The 15,364-nt window shown below is 52.8% G+C and overlaps 6 protein-coding genes across 6 annotated transcripts; 3 read left to right on the forward strand and 3 right to left on the reverse strand.

Moving 5' to 3' along the window:
• Window positions 1-72: 72 nt before the first annotated feature.
• TMA22 (Translation machinery-associated protein 22) lies at window positions 73-745 on the forward strand (the record flags this gene model as incomplete). The annotated part of the gene is made up of 2 exons (XM_023594620.2): window positions 73-153; window positions 245-745. 2 exons carry the CDS (start codon window positions 73-75, stop codon window positions 743-745), a joined length of 582 nt encoding a protein of 193 aa, XP_023459715.1.
• A 2,435-nt stretch (window positions 746-3,180) lies between these two features.
• On the reverse strand, window positions 3,181-5,892 carry RHO25_002031 (uncharacterized protein; the record flags this gene model as incomplete). The annotated part of the gene is made up of 1 exon (XM_023594621.2): window positions 3,181-5,892. The coding sequence occupies one exon, from the start codon at window positions 5,890-5,892 to the stop codon at window positions 3,181-3,183; it is 2,712 nt and encodes a 903-aa protein (XP_023459716.2).
• Window positions 5,893-7,348: 1,456 nt separating this feature from the next.
• Window positions 7,349-9,182, reverse strand: RHO25_002032 (uncharacterized protein; the record flags this gene model as incomplete). The annotated part of the gene is made up of 2 exons (XM_023594622.2): window positions 7,349-9,078; window positions 9,137-9,182. 2 exons carry the CDS (start codon window positions 9,180-9,182, stop codon window positions 7,349-7,351), a joined length of 1,776 nt encoding a protein of 591 aa, XP_023459717.1.
• Window positions 9,183-9,490: 308 nt separating this feature from the next.
• RHO25_002033 (uncharacterized protein) lies at window positions 9,491-10,255 on the forward strand (the record flags this gene model as incomplete). Its single annotated transcript, XM_023594623.1, has 1 exon — window positions 9,491-10,255. The coding sequence occupies one exon, from the start codon at window positions 9,491-9,493 to the stop codon at window positions 10,253-10,255; it is 765 nt and encodes a 254-aa protein (XP_023459718.1).
• A 91-nt stretch (window positions 10,256-10,346) lies between these two features.
• On the reverse strand, window positions 10,347-12,449 carry RHO25_002034 (uncharacterized protein; the record flags this gene model as incomplete). The annotated part of the gene is made up of 6 exons (XM_023594624.1): window positions 10,347-11,325; window positions 11,372-11,816; window positions 11,865-12,018; window positions 12,066-12,146; window positions 12,195-12,317; window positions 12,366-12,449. The coding sequence occupies 6 exons, from the start codon at window positions 12,447-12,449 to the stop codon at window positions 10,347-10,349; spliced, it is 1,866 nt and encodes a 621-aa protein (XP_023459719.1).
• Window positions 12,450-12,806: 357 nt separating this feature from the next.
• Window positions 12,807-15,154, forward strand: RHO25_002035 (uncharacterized protein; the record flags this gene model as incomplete). Its single annotated transcript, XM_023594625.2, has 2 exons — window positions 12,807-14,246; window positions 14,303-15,154. 2 exons carry the CDS (start codon window positions 12,807-12,809, stop codon window positions 15,152-15,154), a joined length of 2,292 nt encoding a protein of 763 aa, XP_023458604.1.
• Window positions 15,155-15,364: the final 210 nt, after the last annotated feature.

Raw genomic sequence — 15,364 nt, forward strand, 5'->3', positions numbered from 1 at the left:
GACATTCGACTTCCACAACACTGACCTTGTGTACACTTCACCACATCTCATCATACCACACAGTCGCCCCTCATGGCCGACACAGCCCCAACCTCAGATCTACTGCCTCCCCGCAAGGTGACTTATTGCGGAGTCTGCTCTCTGCCTCCAGAAGTAGGTACGGCTCCAAGCACAACATCCTCCAGCACTCTCCAATATCAGCACCGACGCGAAATCGCCAACTAACACCACTTCCCGGCAACAGTACTGTGAATACGGCGGCACAACCAAGAAATGCGAAGAATGGCTGCTCAAAAACGCCCCAACCCTCCACTCCCAACTCTACTCCGAAGAAGCCCTCTCCCAAAACCTCAGCACCCTCTCAGTCGATGCCCAAAAGCGCGCCGAAAAAGACGCCCAAAAGAAAGCCGCAAAAGCCGAAGCAGCCGAAGCCCGCGATGCCGAAAAACGCGCCGCATCCAAAATCACCATCAAACGCGTCGAGCGCAACAAGCGGAAATATGTCACTGAGATCTCAGGTCTGGAAGCTTTCGGGCTCGAATTGAAGAAGGTCGCGAAAGAGTTTGGCAAAAAGTTCGCGACGGGGAGTAGTGTGACGAAGACGGCGAGTGGTGGGGAGGAAATTACTGTGCAGGGAGATGTGGCAGATGATGTTGCGGAGTGGTTGGCGGAGAATCATGAGAATATCCCGGAGGATAATGTGGAGATTGTGGAGGATAAGAAGAAGAAGAGTAGTGCGGCCTAGTGGGCTTCAAAGAGGCGTGGACGCAAAGCTTGAGAGAAGGGTTGGGTTCAGATCAGAATGCATAGCGTGGAGGTGAGAAGCGTTCATTGGATTGGAAGGATAGTGCATAGAGACTTTTCAAAAGAAGTAAATACAGCTCACTTGACAGCGCGGGTCAATCAAGAGTCTGGATGAGGCGTCAATTTCGGCGTTCATACATGCAGAAACGATCTCCGGCCACGAGTGGCATTGCCTGCCATCGTGTTCGCACGAAAATGAGGCGGCATGGAAGCACGTCCACACCTGTCTTTTGGCATTGCGTTCTGACCTTGAAAGCAGGCCCTTGCTCTCGTTGTTCGCGCTGTGAAACCAGATCTTGTATGATTCGTTGATCGACCAAACGTTCAAGCCCCCGAACCACCATTCGATTCAGCGTACTGGTTGATGCAGATTGCATAGGCAAAGCGCCACTGGATCAACTGGACCAACTGGACGAGTAGTCCAGAGAGCATGGAGTTCCAAGTCACCTTGGCTGGAATAGCGAGTGGTCAACGCGAGGTGGCTAGGAGAAAAGATTTCCATGTCTTTTACCCCTCTCAGTCACTCGATTGGAGCTTGCATATCGACCGATGAATACCAGCAAGTGCAGCTCTACAGCCGTCAATCCCCTTCCCGGCTTCAGACCTGTCGATGCAGGAAGTCACAATTACCTTTCAACTAACAACAAGGTGTACTTCGTAGACCGGGGTCAGCCTACTGGAGAGCACGGTCGTATAACCGGATGGGTGAAGCAAGGCCACGGCCATCAATTCATTGTGAAGCTCGAAAGGGACTCTCTTAGACACTTCTTGTTGATCAACGCTAGCTATTTCGGAATGAGCACGTTCAACCAATTTCGGACTCTGAACAACCATGATTCGGTCAGCACACTCGATAAAGTATCATCTAAACATCGCAATGAGCTCCTCCACACTCCTCGTTGAAGAAGTTCCAGACTGGTGACACTTTTGGGTCTCCGCTCCATTCATAATAGCACTGCGTATCGTTAACATCCTATACAGACTAGAAAAATTACTTTCGACCTCTTCTTACAGTGTCTACTTTCGCAACATAGCTCCAATGGGCCCGCCACTTCGGGTCGCCGTGTGACTCTTGTTGAAAGGCCTTATTCAATGCTACATTGCAAGCGTGGTAGGTCTTTTTCGCATCATTGCAGTAGCAATTATCCGCTGCTAACGCACTATTTCAACGGTCAGTTAGCTCTAGAAACGTGAAAGATCGAGGAGAGAAGACCTACGCTGGGAGAACGGAGAGCAAGAGGAGTGCAGTCAAAGAAACAGGAGCCATGTTGTGCAATGCTGGGGGACAGAGATCTTGAGACTATTTCGTTTAGTGAGATAATCTTGCATTAATCAAGGTAAGAGTGCAAAGACCTACAGGACGAGGCGTCTTAGATATAGCAGAAACTTTTTATTTTGGAGAAATGTCATCGAAGTTCGTTCAGGGGAAAATGGATGGTCAATGAACCGGTCTTCCGGACACTTTTTGCTCATCCATCTCGAAATGCCCTCACCGCTGGTCACTTCCCGGTACTTCCAGAACTGACGCGTTATCGAAAAGAAATAGCAGACCTCGTACAACAACCTCCCCAGGCCTGATCAATAGTGTGCCGCACCCTGTTGGCGTGCAATACCCTTGGATCTTACACTGCTATTCCTCGAAGACCTTGTAAAATACTAGCTGTGGCGATCAAACAGAGCTCTCGAACGGGCTAGAATTGTGCACACTATTGATCGGGCCTAGGTTGATGGCTGTAGCGCTATCGAACGAAAAGAAGGTCAACGTACAGATGTATACCATCTGCCAGCAAGAAGACCCTCTGACTCTAAAAGATCTGAAACAAGCGGCAGAGCGCGCTCCATGTCCTGCTCCGTACCGAGTAGATCGTATTCGAGCACTTTTTCCTTACCTATGATTTATCCACATACTGTCTGGACACTACCTTTGCCCTAGGGCTGGGAAGGACGAGATATCCGAAACATGTAAGACATCTCAATTACGCTTGCAACGCCACCCTTGACGCGGCCAACTCCGCTTCCGTCCGTTTCAAGCGTGCTGATTCCTGGTGAAAAGCGGCAGTACGAGAGACGGCATAAAGCAGGAAGAACAGCGGCAGACAATCATGAAAGGAATGAAACACATGTCATCATAAAAGGAGCTGTCTCCTGTCTTCTTTACACACTAGATGGGACGGTACGGTACGAAGTCGTCCTTCGCTGTGCTCACTCCTCTATTCAAGAAGGCAACAAAATCAACTGGTATCTATCCCAAACACTTAGGTTGATCGTACAAGCCGAGAGAACGATTCAGGTCTGGTTCCATTTTCAAAGCAACAAATTCTTCTGCGCGACGTCGAGAGTAAAAGAATGCAAGTCTTCTCAACTCCCACCCCACTGTCATCGTCCCTCTTGCATTTCCCGAATCTTGGTCATAAAACTCTTCGGGTATAATTGTGCTTCATCCGCACTCGGTATCCCGCGATTAGGGTCCCGACAACGGTCAAGGACCTTATTGATTATCTGGCCAAGCAGTGCCTCGTCCATAAGAACAGCATTGCCGGTGCCTTCAGGATTGAGGTAGGCATCATTCTCCGAAAGCATGTCCTTGATGAGAGGTCTCTTCCCGGGGTCTCGATTAAGGCATCTCCGTAGGATGCCTCGCAGCGTAGAAGGGATAGGAGCATCGCCGACTCCGTATTCAGGGAATTCGATAACATGTTTCGGATTCGTAATCGCCATGATTCGGGAGATCTGGTTCCCAATATGCGCAAAAGGTGGTCTGCCGTATGCCATTTGATATAAGATGCATCCCAAACTCCAGACATCTGACGCTTTGCCAATACGCATGTCTTTCTTCAGTGGCCTTCCTGCTTCATCTCTGCCGGATGCGTTGGTATCGGTGATACTCTCGGGTGACATATAATTGGGCGTGCCCACATGGGAATCTCGGTGTACATTGCAGGTGTTGTCGGTGTCGATGGCATTCGCTATCCCGAAGTCGATCAGCTTTAGCCGCCCTTGGACGAGCAGAAAGTTCGCAGGTTTCAGGTCGGAGTGGACAATGTCGTGGTCGTGGACAGCTTGAACGCACTCCAGCATCTCCTTCCAGTGATAGCGTGTGAAGACACTGTCAAACCGAGCCTCGGTGCCGTTCAATCGAAGCGTCAAAATGCGATTGAAGTCCGTGTCGCCCTTCTCCATGAGAACGAAGAGCTCCTTCTTCTCGTCATTAAGCTCCCAGTCGTAAAGACGCACCACACGCTCGACGTCGGTAAGCTTCTTCAGAAGGTCAATTTCGCCCTTGTAACCACGTACGGCTGTCTCGTCGCAGTCTTCCAACTTCACGCGCTTCAGCGCGAATGTCTTATAGTTCTCTGCCATCACACAGTAAACTTCGCTGGAGCCGCCCTTACCGATCCTGCCCATCTGCGTGAAGATCTTGCCCTTGACCACGATATGGTTACGTTTCTTCCTCGTCTTGGTCGTGCTGGCACCGGCAGTGGCCGTCGCAGCGTCCAGCACACTCATTTTTGGCGGTGGCGCAGGTGCGACTCGATGAGGTGTATTGCCACTGATGGCGCCTAATGCTCGTCGTGGCTCCTGCTGAGACACTACCACTGGCGTCTCCTCAACGTGCGTTCGTCCCGGCTTCTCATCATCTGACATTACGGACATTGTTGGCTTGCCCAGGTACTTGAAATCCTGGTCCTTGTTGCGCCGAAAGGTAGGAGGAGGCATGTTTTCTTGATCTTCGTACGCATCTCCGTGGGGCTTTGGTACATCGTATCGATAATTCGCACGAGCGTAGCCTGGGGCACGGGAACCATTATTCTGTTCAAGAGGATGCTCCTGTGGGCCGTGACTAACACTAGGTCGCCGTTGCTGGCCTCCCAGTGTAGAGCCATTCATGTGTTGACTGCTCGGTTGGCGACGCATCTGATATCGCTCAATGCTGGGCTGCCTATTTCGAGATGTGTCGCGGCTTGTCTGACGTGAAGCAGATCCTGACTCGTTGCTGATGTGGCTTCGTGAGAACTGAGGCCGTGCCTGTCGAGACGGCGGCCGTGATTCTTGCGATGGCTGACTGCGGTGGGCAAAGTCGTGTACGGAGACAGGTTCTACTGAGGTCGCGCGACCATTCACGCTACCGCTCCTGCTTCTGGCATCCTCTAGCCGAGGAGTACTTCGATCTTGTGGAGTGTACGATGCAGCACTCGGTTGAGAAGAAGAGCCATGTGGTGCATCTTCGTTCGCAGAGCCGTTCTCCTCGCTGTCTCTGCGTTTAAAGCCGCGGCGTATCGGTCCACTTTTCAGAAAGGAGCCAGTCATCGGCGCTCGTTTTATTCGTGTCGACCCAGGCGGTACTGCAGCTTCGGCCGAGATGTTGCGCGATCTTGCTGCTGTGGAGGCCCCATATCGCGATGTGGCATCCGGTGCAATCTGAGTCGAAGTGCTGCGCGCTAAATCTGATCTGTAGTTCATTCTTTCATTCGTATCTGGCACGGCTCTGAAGCCATTACGAGAGCCTGGCCTGCTAGCTGAAGCAACGTGCTGTCCTGGGTCGTCCTGTGATGCATTACTTCCAGCCCTCGAACGGGTCACGACCCGGATCGCACGTGGTGCGGGAGCTGGAGTGACAATCTCAGGTCTAACATGTGTCTCTGGTGTCGGGTCTCGTTTCGTTGTACGGTACTGATACGGTCCGGAAACGCTGGTAGACCGTTTCGCGGATGTCGGCCCCTTCGATGAGCCCAGATGCACTACCCTCTGAGGTGTGGTGCCCCGACCTTGTTGGTCATGGGCGGTGGGTGGAGAACTCCGCCGTACAACCTTGAGGCCAGGGGCCCTACTAGGAGTGTCTAATCCGGCGGTCCCAGCGCTTGTCGAGCGATTGAAGCGTGGCATGTCGCTCCCTTGTGGTTGTCGTGGTGGAGAAGATGGGACGCCGGCATCTGCCAACAAAGCCTGTGTGACCTTCGAAAACTTGATGGCCGGCGGAGGCTCGTCGTCAGAGTCGCTATCGTTCCCGACATCGATTCGTTTAATCATGGGCGCGTCGGCTGAGAAGCCATTGGGCCCAAAGCCAGACAAGGGCGAGTTGCGACGCATCGCCGAACGCGACGGGTGCGCAACGGCGGCCATCACGCGCCTGACGGTGTGCTTGACGCGATCTTTCCTCGTATATGTATCCTGATGGTTCGCTATTCCAAAAGTTTCAAGATGCTTGTTCCTCCAGTCAAAGAGTGTAGGTTGCGCTCGGTGATCCTATGGTCGTTGTTGTCGCTATCGTCTGGGGTGTGCTGTGGTCGATCTCTGCCATGTCGTAGCGCTAAGTATGCTCCAGTAGTCGAGGGGCGGAGCAGCGACGAGATCGCTACATGTGCTCGGAGGCCAGAGATGCGCCTGCGGAGGATGTTGGGTCTCAAAAGCCTTCTCGGCGATGTCTGTCATGAAGCGAGAGCCGAAGGGAAGTCGCGTCCAAGGATGTGTTGCGGGGGGCAACAGCAAATCTCTTGGCGTGTGGCCATTGCGCTCAACCCAATATGGACCCAATGCGCTGGCCGGATTTAAACGAGACGTACATCATAGCTCAGAGTTCGGAATACACGAAGTGGAAGGTGTGGTGAGTGAAGAGATGGTTTTGAAGCATCAAATTTGAGCCGGTGATCTGTTTCGGACAACCACGCGGAAGTGATTGGGCTTCGGCAGGTCCTTCAGCGCAGATGAAGTAGTCGCGATTGGCTGGCAACTCAGAGCATTTTCCAATGTGACATGATACATTCAGTATGTCTGCTGCGCTCTATCTACTGTAGCATAGATCGCTCGATCGGAGAAACAGATAGAAGTGCCACGCATCACAACCTGAATACGATGGTGACTTCGAGAAGCGAATGGGCTTACAAGAAACATGCAACATGCACATACAGCATGCATCCATATTATACACCAAAAGACATTATTCGAAGTAGACACATTCTGCGTCGCCTATCGCGTACAGTCCTCAAACTCCTGCGGCCAATGCAGCCGCATCGAAAACCCATTCTGTCACCCACAATGCATCGAGTAGTCCTAAGTGCGAAGCTCGTCTCTAGAATAGGTTCCTTATACTGTGCTTTGCAGCGAGCACCTTGAGCCGTGACACGGTCTAGTCCAGATAGGCAAGCAGGCAGCAGAGCAAGATATTGTGAAAGGTAGTCACCCTGACGCGATTTCATCAGCATCGAGAGCTCCTCGGTACATGCGCGCTGCACCACAAACGGGCGCCACAACAAGGCGACCCATAAGAGACCTCATGCCTCATGAGCTTCAGTAAGCTATGACCTCAAGTGTCACCAGTCAAACGTGATCGAGGGCACCATGCGAGAGCGTTCAGCGTACGATAGGTGTCATGTCCGGAGTGAAGGCAAGCCGAGCTCATAGACGGGCGACATCATGCGCGAGTGCAACCAAAGACGGGTATCATCGTAAGAATCAGTCAACTGCTGACTGAAGCGAAAACCATGGGTCGACGGCGATCCAATCACGGCATCATCTCATCATCGTCACGAGAACTTCGCTGAACGTATCACTGGGTTCCAGGCGCAGCGCCTCCGGGTTGCTGCTGTTGCTGCATCTGTTGCGCATACCACTGATACCACGCAGCGTACGCTTCATTGGTAGCAGGTTGGGCGTTGGCCGGTTGCGCAGCTTGTTGCTGCACGGCTGGCATCTGGAATGCCGGCATCTGAGGGGGTACTTGCGGCGCCGGTGCGCTGTACTGTCCGTAGCTGGGCACGGCCGGGGCTGCTTGGTTCTGTGAGTATGCATCGTAACCATGCGATGCGGGCTGATCACGTCCTCCTCCGCCACCTCCTCTGCCGCCGCCACCGCCGCCAGTGCGACCGGCCGCAGCGTCACGTTGGCGGACAGTCTCGACCTTCTCCCAGATGATCCGCTCGGCCTCTTCCATAGCACGAGCGGTACCTGCCAGGTCAATATTGCGGTGCACATCCGGGGGTTGCGGCTGATTGACATTGATCTTGCAGCCGCTGGTGCGCTGCATGTCCTTGATGGTCTCGCCGCCTTTGCCAATGATCATGCCGACGGCTTCGGATGGGACTCGAATCGTCTTTTCGACATGATCGCCAGCTCCGCCTCCTCGGCCACCGCCACCACCGCCGCCATTGCGCTGATTGCCTCGATCTTGGTCAAAGCCTCGGTCTCGGGTTCCGGGCATTGTCACATTGACTCCAGAGCCTCCGCCTCCGCCTCCGCGGCTGTCGCTCTCGACGATCTCAAGAATCAATTCTCTCGCCGTTGCAGTGGCGCGCTCGCTGCCGATAAGGTTCACCGGGCGAAGACCGTTGACGCTCTTGTTCTCGCCAACAATATTCACGTGACAGCCACTCTTCTCCTGTAGGTCTTTAATAGTCTCACCACCTCGTCCGATGATCAAACCAACAGTCTTGTCCGGAACCATGATCTGGGTACTAGCCTCCCCTTCTCGCAAAGCAGGAAGGTTGACCTTGGCACGTCCGGGCATACCTGCAGTGTAAGCACCTTTCTCTTGAGCGACTGGAGTCCCGCCATTCTCCTCGATGATTTGGAATATTGCGCTTTTGGCAGCTTCCCGCGAACGTGTAGAGCCGGAAATTGTGCATTGGCGCTCCGCCTGGTGGGAGTCTTTCGCCTGAACGAATTGTACCCGTGCGCCGCTTTCGGATTCCACTTTTCGCAGGTTTTCACCGTTACGTCCAATGATCAGTCCTACCAATCCAGACTTCACGCGAATGGTCTCGACCTCGCTGCCGCCATCGCCACGGCCTCCTCGATCTCGCCCTCCGCGGAAGTTGTCACCTCCGCGATCCGGAGATGGAGAGCGACGGTAGCTGCCTCTGCGAGGATCTTCTCGGCGCTCATCACGGTACGGGTTCGCGTTGTAGTTGTCGCGTCGAGGTGGTGATCGTGATCGAGAACGTGATTGCTGGTAGCCGCGACCGGCGAGGCGTGGGTCTTCGCGTGGTCCAGCAGATTGTTGACGTGGGTCGTACGAAGCGATGCCACGGTTCTCGGCGATGTTACGCGCTTTAGCGATGGCGTCGGCGATGCTTACAGAGCCGCTGTTGACAGGTCTGATCTGGCTCAGATCAACACTGCCAGTGTTAGAAGGTTGAGGTAAGTATTGAGCCTGCTGAGGAGGCGCGCTCGGCGGTTGCGCGGGCATGACCCCGGGAGGAGGATAGCCCGGCGGAGGTTGATGCGATAGCTGTTGCGGTGGAGCAGAGGTCGCTGGAGAGCCTGCCGGCTGCTGCTGAGCTGTAGTATCATTGTCAGTCATGGATGGCGCGTTATAGGGGTGATCGAAAGCACGTACCCAGTGCGGCCAGGATCTGAGAGATGTCGGGGGCCGGTTGCGCCATGTTGGCGCGTCGCAGCGAGGGCGCTGGTGTCGATGTGTACTTTTCAGATCGTCGCACGATTGATTGTTATGCGTCGATGATGGTGCAGTAAAGGATGAGATGGTAAGAGGTGGTGGTGTGCAATGCAGTTTGTGATTAAAGAGAAAGTGAGATGGCAGGAGCAAATTGAAGCCGGGACGCACGGACGGCAACCTGCCGACCCGAGCTCTCAAGTTCACTTGCATTCACCTTTGTCACATGTGAAAAATGCGCTTGACATACCTTTGTTGCTGAATGCACTCAGCATATTCAGTGCCGGACTCAGCATCATGCCAATAACTCGTGGTGACAAGAAGGCCATTCTCGTTGGCATCTCAGGCGTATCATCTTCAGGCAAGACAACACTAGCACGGATATTGCGGGACATCTTCCCTCGAGCTTTCATTCTTCACGAGGATGATTTTTACAAGACGGATGAGCAGATTCCCATCCATCCAGAACATAAAATCGCAGACTGGGATTGTCTGGAATCCATCAACCTTCCAGCTTTCGAGAAGGCTCTGAAACACATTCGCGACAACGGCCTATCGCCACCAGATTTCACGTCGAAAGAAGACACAAATTCTGTTGGCGAAGTCGAAGTGGATAAAGCACTGATTGAAGATCTCAAATGGAAAGCGAGCAAATGGATGTTTGCCGATGCTCCATCTATAGCAATCATCGACGGCTTTCTATTATATTCGGAAGGCATGAAGCAGGTCAGGGATCTGTTCGATGTCAAGCTGTTCTTGCGAACAGACTACCAAACCGCGAAAGCGAGACGAGAAGCTCGCACTGGTTATGTTACAATCGAGGGCTTCTGGGAAGATCCTCCCGGGTACGTGGACAAGATCGTCTGGCCTAATTACGTCAAGGACCATGCATTTATGTTCAAGGACGGCAACGTGGAGGGCACTTTGGATGATCGGGTGCTCAAAGACCTCGACATAAAAACCATGCCTGACGAGGCTCCAGCAGATATGACGTCGTTCGTTAAGTGGGCTTACGATGTCTTTGAAGAAGCCCTGCAGGATTTCACTATGCCTCGCGACTGATCAGCCAATCATTTAGATTAGATAACATGACTTATAGAAGTAGATTTGGTTCGGCTGGTAGGCAGTCCAGCTACGGGACAAAGTATCTCTGTTATGAGACCAAAGAAGCTGCATCTAGTACGGCAACCCTCGCAATCTTCTTGAGAGCGACTTTGTGATCCGCTTCCCGATACCTCTCAAACTGGTCAAGGCCTTCTTTTGTTTCTATCGCGAGAGTGTCGTACCCCTGCTTGATCACCTTGTTCACCTCTTTCGGCGTTAGGAGGGTAGTCTTGCCCTTTTGCGTCTCGATCAGCTCCTGGTAGTGTTTCGACACTCCTATCAGTGTGTTGATAGGTTTGTTCTCATCCGATCTTGCCAAGCCATATGCGTCGCGGAACTTCTGCAAAGCTTCGCCAGATTCTACCAACTTGTAGAAGAGATCGTCATAGGCGGCGGCGTCTGGCAAGAATGCCTCTCCGTTCGACATTGCTGTCGTAAGCAGGTCTGTCAGGCTGTTGGCCAGATTGGACATATTGGAGAGCCGCTGCAGGTCCTCCGCGTATGTTGTTAAGAAGCGTACGAAAGACAAAAGCGATCTCCAGAGCTCAGACCAATGGTAGACGAGTTTCGTACGAGACTTGGCCAGATATGAGAGTACTCGGGATAGTACGGTGAAGCTTTTCCGATAGAGCTCGACGTCGAGCTTCTTGCGGAGGTTGTGATTGATGCCCTCCACGATCACATCCAGAATGACAGCCATGTATGGTCGATCGCCTTTCACTAAAGGAAGTTGTGGCGGCTTCTGTCTGCACATGCGTACGGGTGCCGTGGAGTCACAGAGTAGCTTGGCCAATGTCGTGTCCTCGACCAAGTTCAAGAGAATCAGTAGCGTCAGATATGCATAGAGCGAAGCTCGAGCGCTTCTGTAGGCATGCTGCTGAATGTAGGACACGAGGGACAGAAACGTGCCGAACGGCGCTGCCTGGCTCTTATCTTCGGGTTGAGTGGTGATGAAGTGATGGCAGAAGAGCTTGTTAGCCAGCGCGAAATCGTAGACAGTCAGCATCGTCGCTGCTTCTTTGGCAGGCCTGCAAATGTCAGCAACGGAATGGAAATAAAATTTGAGCGACATACTGCTGTGCAAACGCTTCCTTTTGCTGGTCTTCGGTCAGCACAGTGCCAGCAGGCTTTGCACCAGCCAAAGAACCGAGTCCGACATAGGACAATGTAGTCCCCAGGCTCCAGCCGACTGGCGTGTCATCCAGAATGGCGACGTATCGTTCTCGAAGTACTGCAGTAGTCCAGGCTATGCTCTGTATGACTCTGATCATCGTCTCCTCATTGACGAAATCTGCGAAGCGGACACGATATTGGTTGTTTGACTCAAACTTGTTGTAGTTTGCCAGTAGTCCCGTCAGTAAGAGAGGCTCTGCTGCCTGGAGTGGGTTGTCCAATTGGTGCAGCAACTTCATCAGCGCTGGGAAGAAGTCTTTTTGCACAAAGTAGGATACCAACGCCGTCTGGTAGCCGCCAGCGACAACTGCGATTGCCATGCGGACTGCTTTTTGCCGGAGCTCAGCTACGATCGTTAGCACCGTGTGTCTCGAACTGCAGCCACTTGACTCACTGCTTCTCCCATCCTTGATGGCATGATCAAGAGTCGCAACAAGATTAAAGAACACTGGGTCGACGTTATCGATCCCAGCCAAGACATCGATCACGTCTGAGCTAGGATTGGTGAACTTCTTGGAAAGCACTATGGCAAGGAAAACTGTGAGGGTCTAAGTCATCAACTGCATATCCGTCTCATAAGCATCAGGGCACTCACATCCAAGGCATTTTCATCTGCAGGCGCCTGAGCAGCCTTGACCCTAGCTAGGGCTTGAAGGAGCAATTGTTGAGGTTGATGCTACGACAAGTGAGACCAGAAGAATATATTCAGAGCTGAGAATAATACCTGAATATGTAACAGGAACTCCGCATCGATCTGTTCAAGAACCTCTCGTAGCTTTTCGGTATCGGGTTTTAGGAGGAACAGTGTCGTCCAGAATGCATCGTCTTTATCGTCCTCTTCAGCTTCCTACTACCATTAGCGAGGCTCTCTGTGTTCCTTCTAAGACCGCCTTACGAGAAAAAGATGCCTGTACAGGCCGACGACTTTTGGCTCAAAGACATCGGGCCTTGATTGTTGCGTGAGTGGACTCTGTTCCATGGTTGTAGATGTTGCTGCTCGCCAAATTCATTCCTCATCCTATTGAGGTATACGTGGCGATCGGCAAAAGCGAGTATTTGGCAACATTGACGAAAGTCTTCATTACAGAAGTTGATGCCAAAGGCCACGACGCCTCGTGGCTTCGTAGAGATGAGTGGGTCTCGGCACTAGGCTCGGCGCGTGTGGAGCTACTGCAGGGAAGACGAAGATCTGGTTTGTGCGACTTTCAACCATCGCTCTCACGTCATCACCTTCATCATGGCTCGAGCTGTGCGCAAGCTCAAGTAAGGGAGACTTCTGACTCTTTTGTCAGGCTTCAGGTAGGCGGATGCTACACTCTCATAACTTTTGCCAACCATGAGCGGAATGTTCAATAAGCTATCCACTCCATTCTCCAACCGCGCCAATGGCGGCGCTGGTGAGGAGGAGGCCCAGGGCGAGACACTCACGACCATTCTGAGCACGCACGAGGACCGCACTGCGCTTACGCTACTGATTGCCGACTGCACCGAAGCCATGAAGCAGAACATCGAAGACGCGTTTGACGCCACACAGACCGGCTCCAATACGAGCCTGGTCGTAGAGGACCTCCGGGAAGCTTTACCCACTGTAGATTCCGAAGCGTCAGACGAAAAGGTGCAAAGCGAGACGGACGATGCGGTTCGAAAGCAGAAGGAATTGGAGAAGGAGCAGAAAGAATTGGCACAGCGAGAGAAAGAGCTGGCAGAGGCGAAGTCCAAGGAGCTCAAAAGTGCAGCACTCGAACATTGGGACAAATGGCGATCAAGTGTTATCCAGCGCGTTGGAGAGGTCCTGAATTCCCATGAAGAGGAAGAGAGGCGCCGAAAACATGACGCTGAGTCGTCCAAGAAGAAGGAAGAGGAGGCCCGATCAGCGTCCCCGCCCATGCGATTCGAGAGTCCGCCTAAGTACGACAAAGCTGTCGACGATTCTATGAGAGCGCTATATCCGCCAATTGACAACCCGCTGCGCAAATTGACAGAAGAGCAGCGTACACTAATATTGCACTGTCTTTTGCTTCTGCTGCTTAGTCTCAAACACTATCACGCCGAGTCTCGGATCTTACTTCTACGCCTATCTACAAGCTTAGATCTGCCTATTAATGTTCTCGGTCTTGATGAAAGCAAGGTCGCACGAGGACTGTTGGCGGCTGCTGAGAACATGACGGCCGATGAAGAGACCAAAAAGAAGGCCGAAGAGAACAAGACGGCCAGGAGGTGGAAGGTGGGTCTCGCGACTGCAGCTGGTGCCGCATTGATTGGCGTAACTGGAGGCCTGGCGGCGCCCCTGCTCGCTGCTGGAGTTGGCACGGTTATGGGAGGCATAGGTCTTGCGGGCACGGCTACGGCTGGCTATCTGGGAGCCTTGGCTGGGTCTGGAGTACTTGTAGGTGGTCTCTTCGGCGCTTATGGCGGGCGCATGACAGGCAAAATGATAGACCAATACGCGAAAGAGATCGAGGACTTTGGCTTTGAGCCTGTCCGTACGCATCACCGCCCACGAAAGATCGAAAAAGAATTCCGACGGCTGCGTGTCGCCATTGGCATTAGCGGCTGGCTAACTAAGCAGGAAGAGGTCGTTGAGCCGTGGAAAGTGATAGGCGTCCAGCTGGAATCTTTTGCACTACGCTGGGAACTGGAGGCTCTGATGAACCTCGGAAACTCAATATCCACATTCGTAACGAGTACTGCTTGGGCCTATGCAAAGACGGAGATCATCAAGCGTACACTCCTCGGAGCCCTCTACGCAGGATTGTGGCCGCTTGCTCTGTTGAAGGTAAGTGGAAGAGTTCACGAAGCCGCTTAAGTAGATTCTTTGCTAACATGTGCAAGGTGGGCCGCATAATCGACAATCCATTCTCGGTCGCCAACCACCGAGCACAAAAATGCGGCGAAGTACTCGCCGATGCCTTGATCAACAAAGCACAAGGAGAACGACCCGTAACTTTGATTGGTTACAGCATGGGTGCAAAAGTCGTCTACTCCTGTTTGCAGCAGCTGGCAGAACGCAAGGCCTTCGGGCTCGTCGAGAATGCTATACTCATAGGTACGCCTGCCTCTGCTACCTCTGCTGAATGGCGCAATTTGCGCGCCGTTGTATCTGGCCGCCTCGTCAACATTTACTCAGCCAATGACTATGTTCTGGGCTACCTCTACAGAAGCCAAAGCATATCATTGGGCGTCGCAGGCCTGCAGGCTATCGAGCATGTCAAGGGTGTGGAAAACTTTGATGTCAGTAGCCTTGTGAATGGCCATACCCGGTATCGTTTCCTCACTGGGCCGATCCTACAGCAAATCGGATTTGAAGATGTCGACTTGGAGGGACTGAAGGAGGAACAGGTCGGACTGAAGGAACTGGACGAGAAAGAGAACAAAGAGCGCGCGGAGAATGAAGAGAAAGAGAAAACTAAGGGCGATTCCTCCAAAGAAGTATCGGACGAGTACGTCCAAGGCTTGGAGAAAGAAGTCGAAAAGAAGAACGAGCAGAGCTACATAGGCTGGGCCCAGTCAAAGATGGTGTCTGCCGGGTCCAGCGTATCTGCTGCCTATGACAAGGCCACAGCTCAGTGGCGGCAACGTACGAAGAAGAACGATTCTGCGATGGCTGGCACAGGCACTCCAAATGTGCAAACAAAGTCCACAGAAGAGCAGCCCCCGGCCCTACCGCAACGCCCAGCCCAATGATGCGAGGAGCCGTGGGATGGCAAATGCCAAAGCTAGTGCTTCGTACTGCGTGACCAGTGTTCCGGTTGGGGCGCACGGTGCAACGATTAGCAGAAGAGACAACGCACAAAGAGTGTGGCTCCTGGCGGGTTCTAATACTCTAGCAAGTGGCTGCTCGAGGCAGTCGACTACATAGCAAGTGCAAATACGGAACACAATCAAGCAATGAAG

Source organism: Cercospora beticola, chromosome 1, assembly GCF_033473495.1.
Source record: "Cercospora beticola chromosome 1, complete sequence".
Taxonomy (NCBI): domain Eukaryota; kingdom Fungi; phylum Ascomycota; class Dothideomycetes; order Mycosphaerellales; family Mycosphaerellaceae; genus Cercospora; species Cercospora beticola.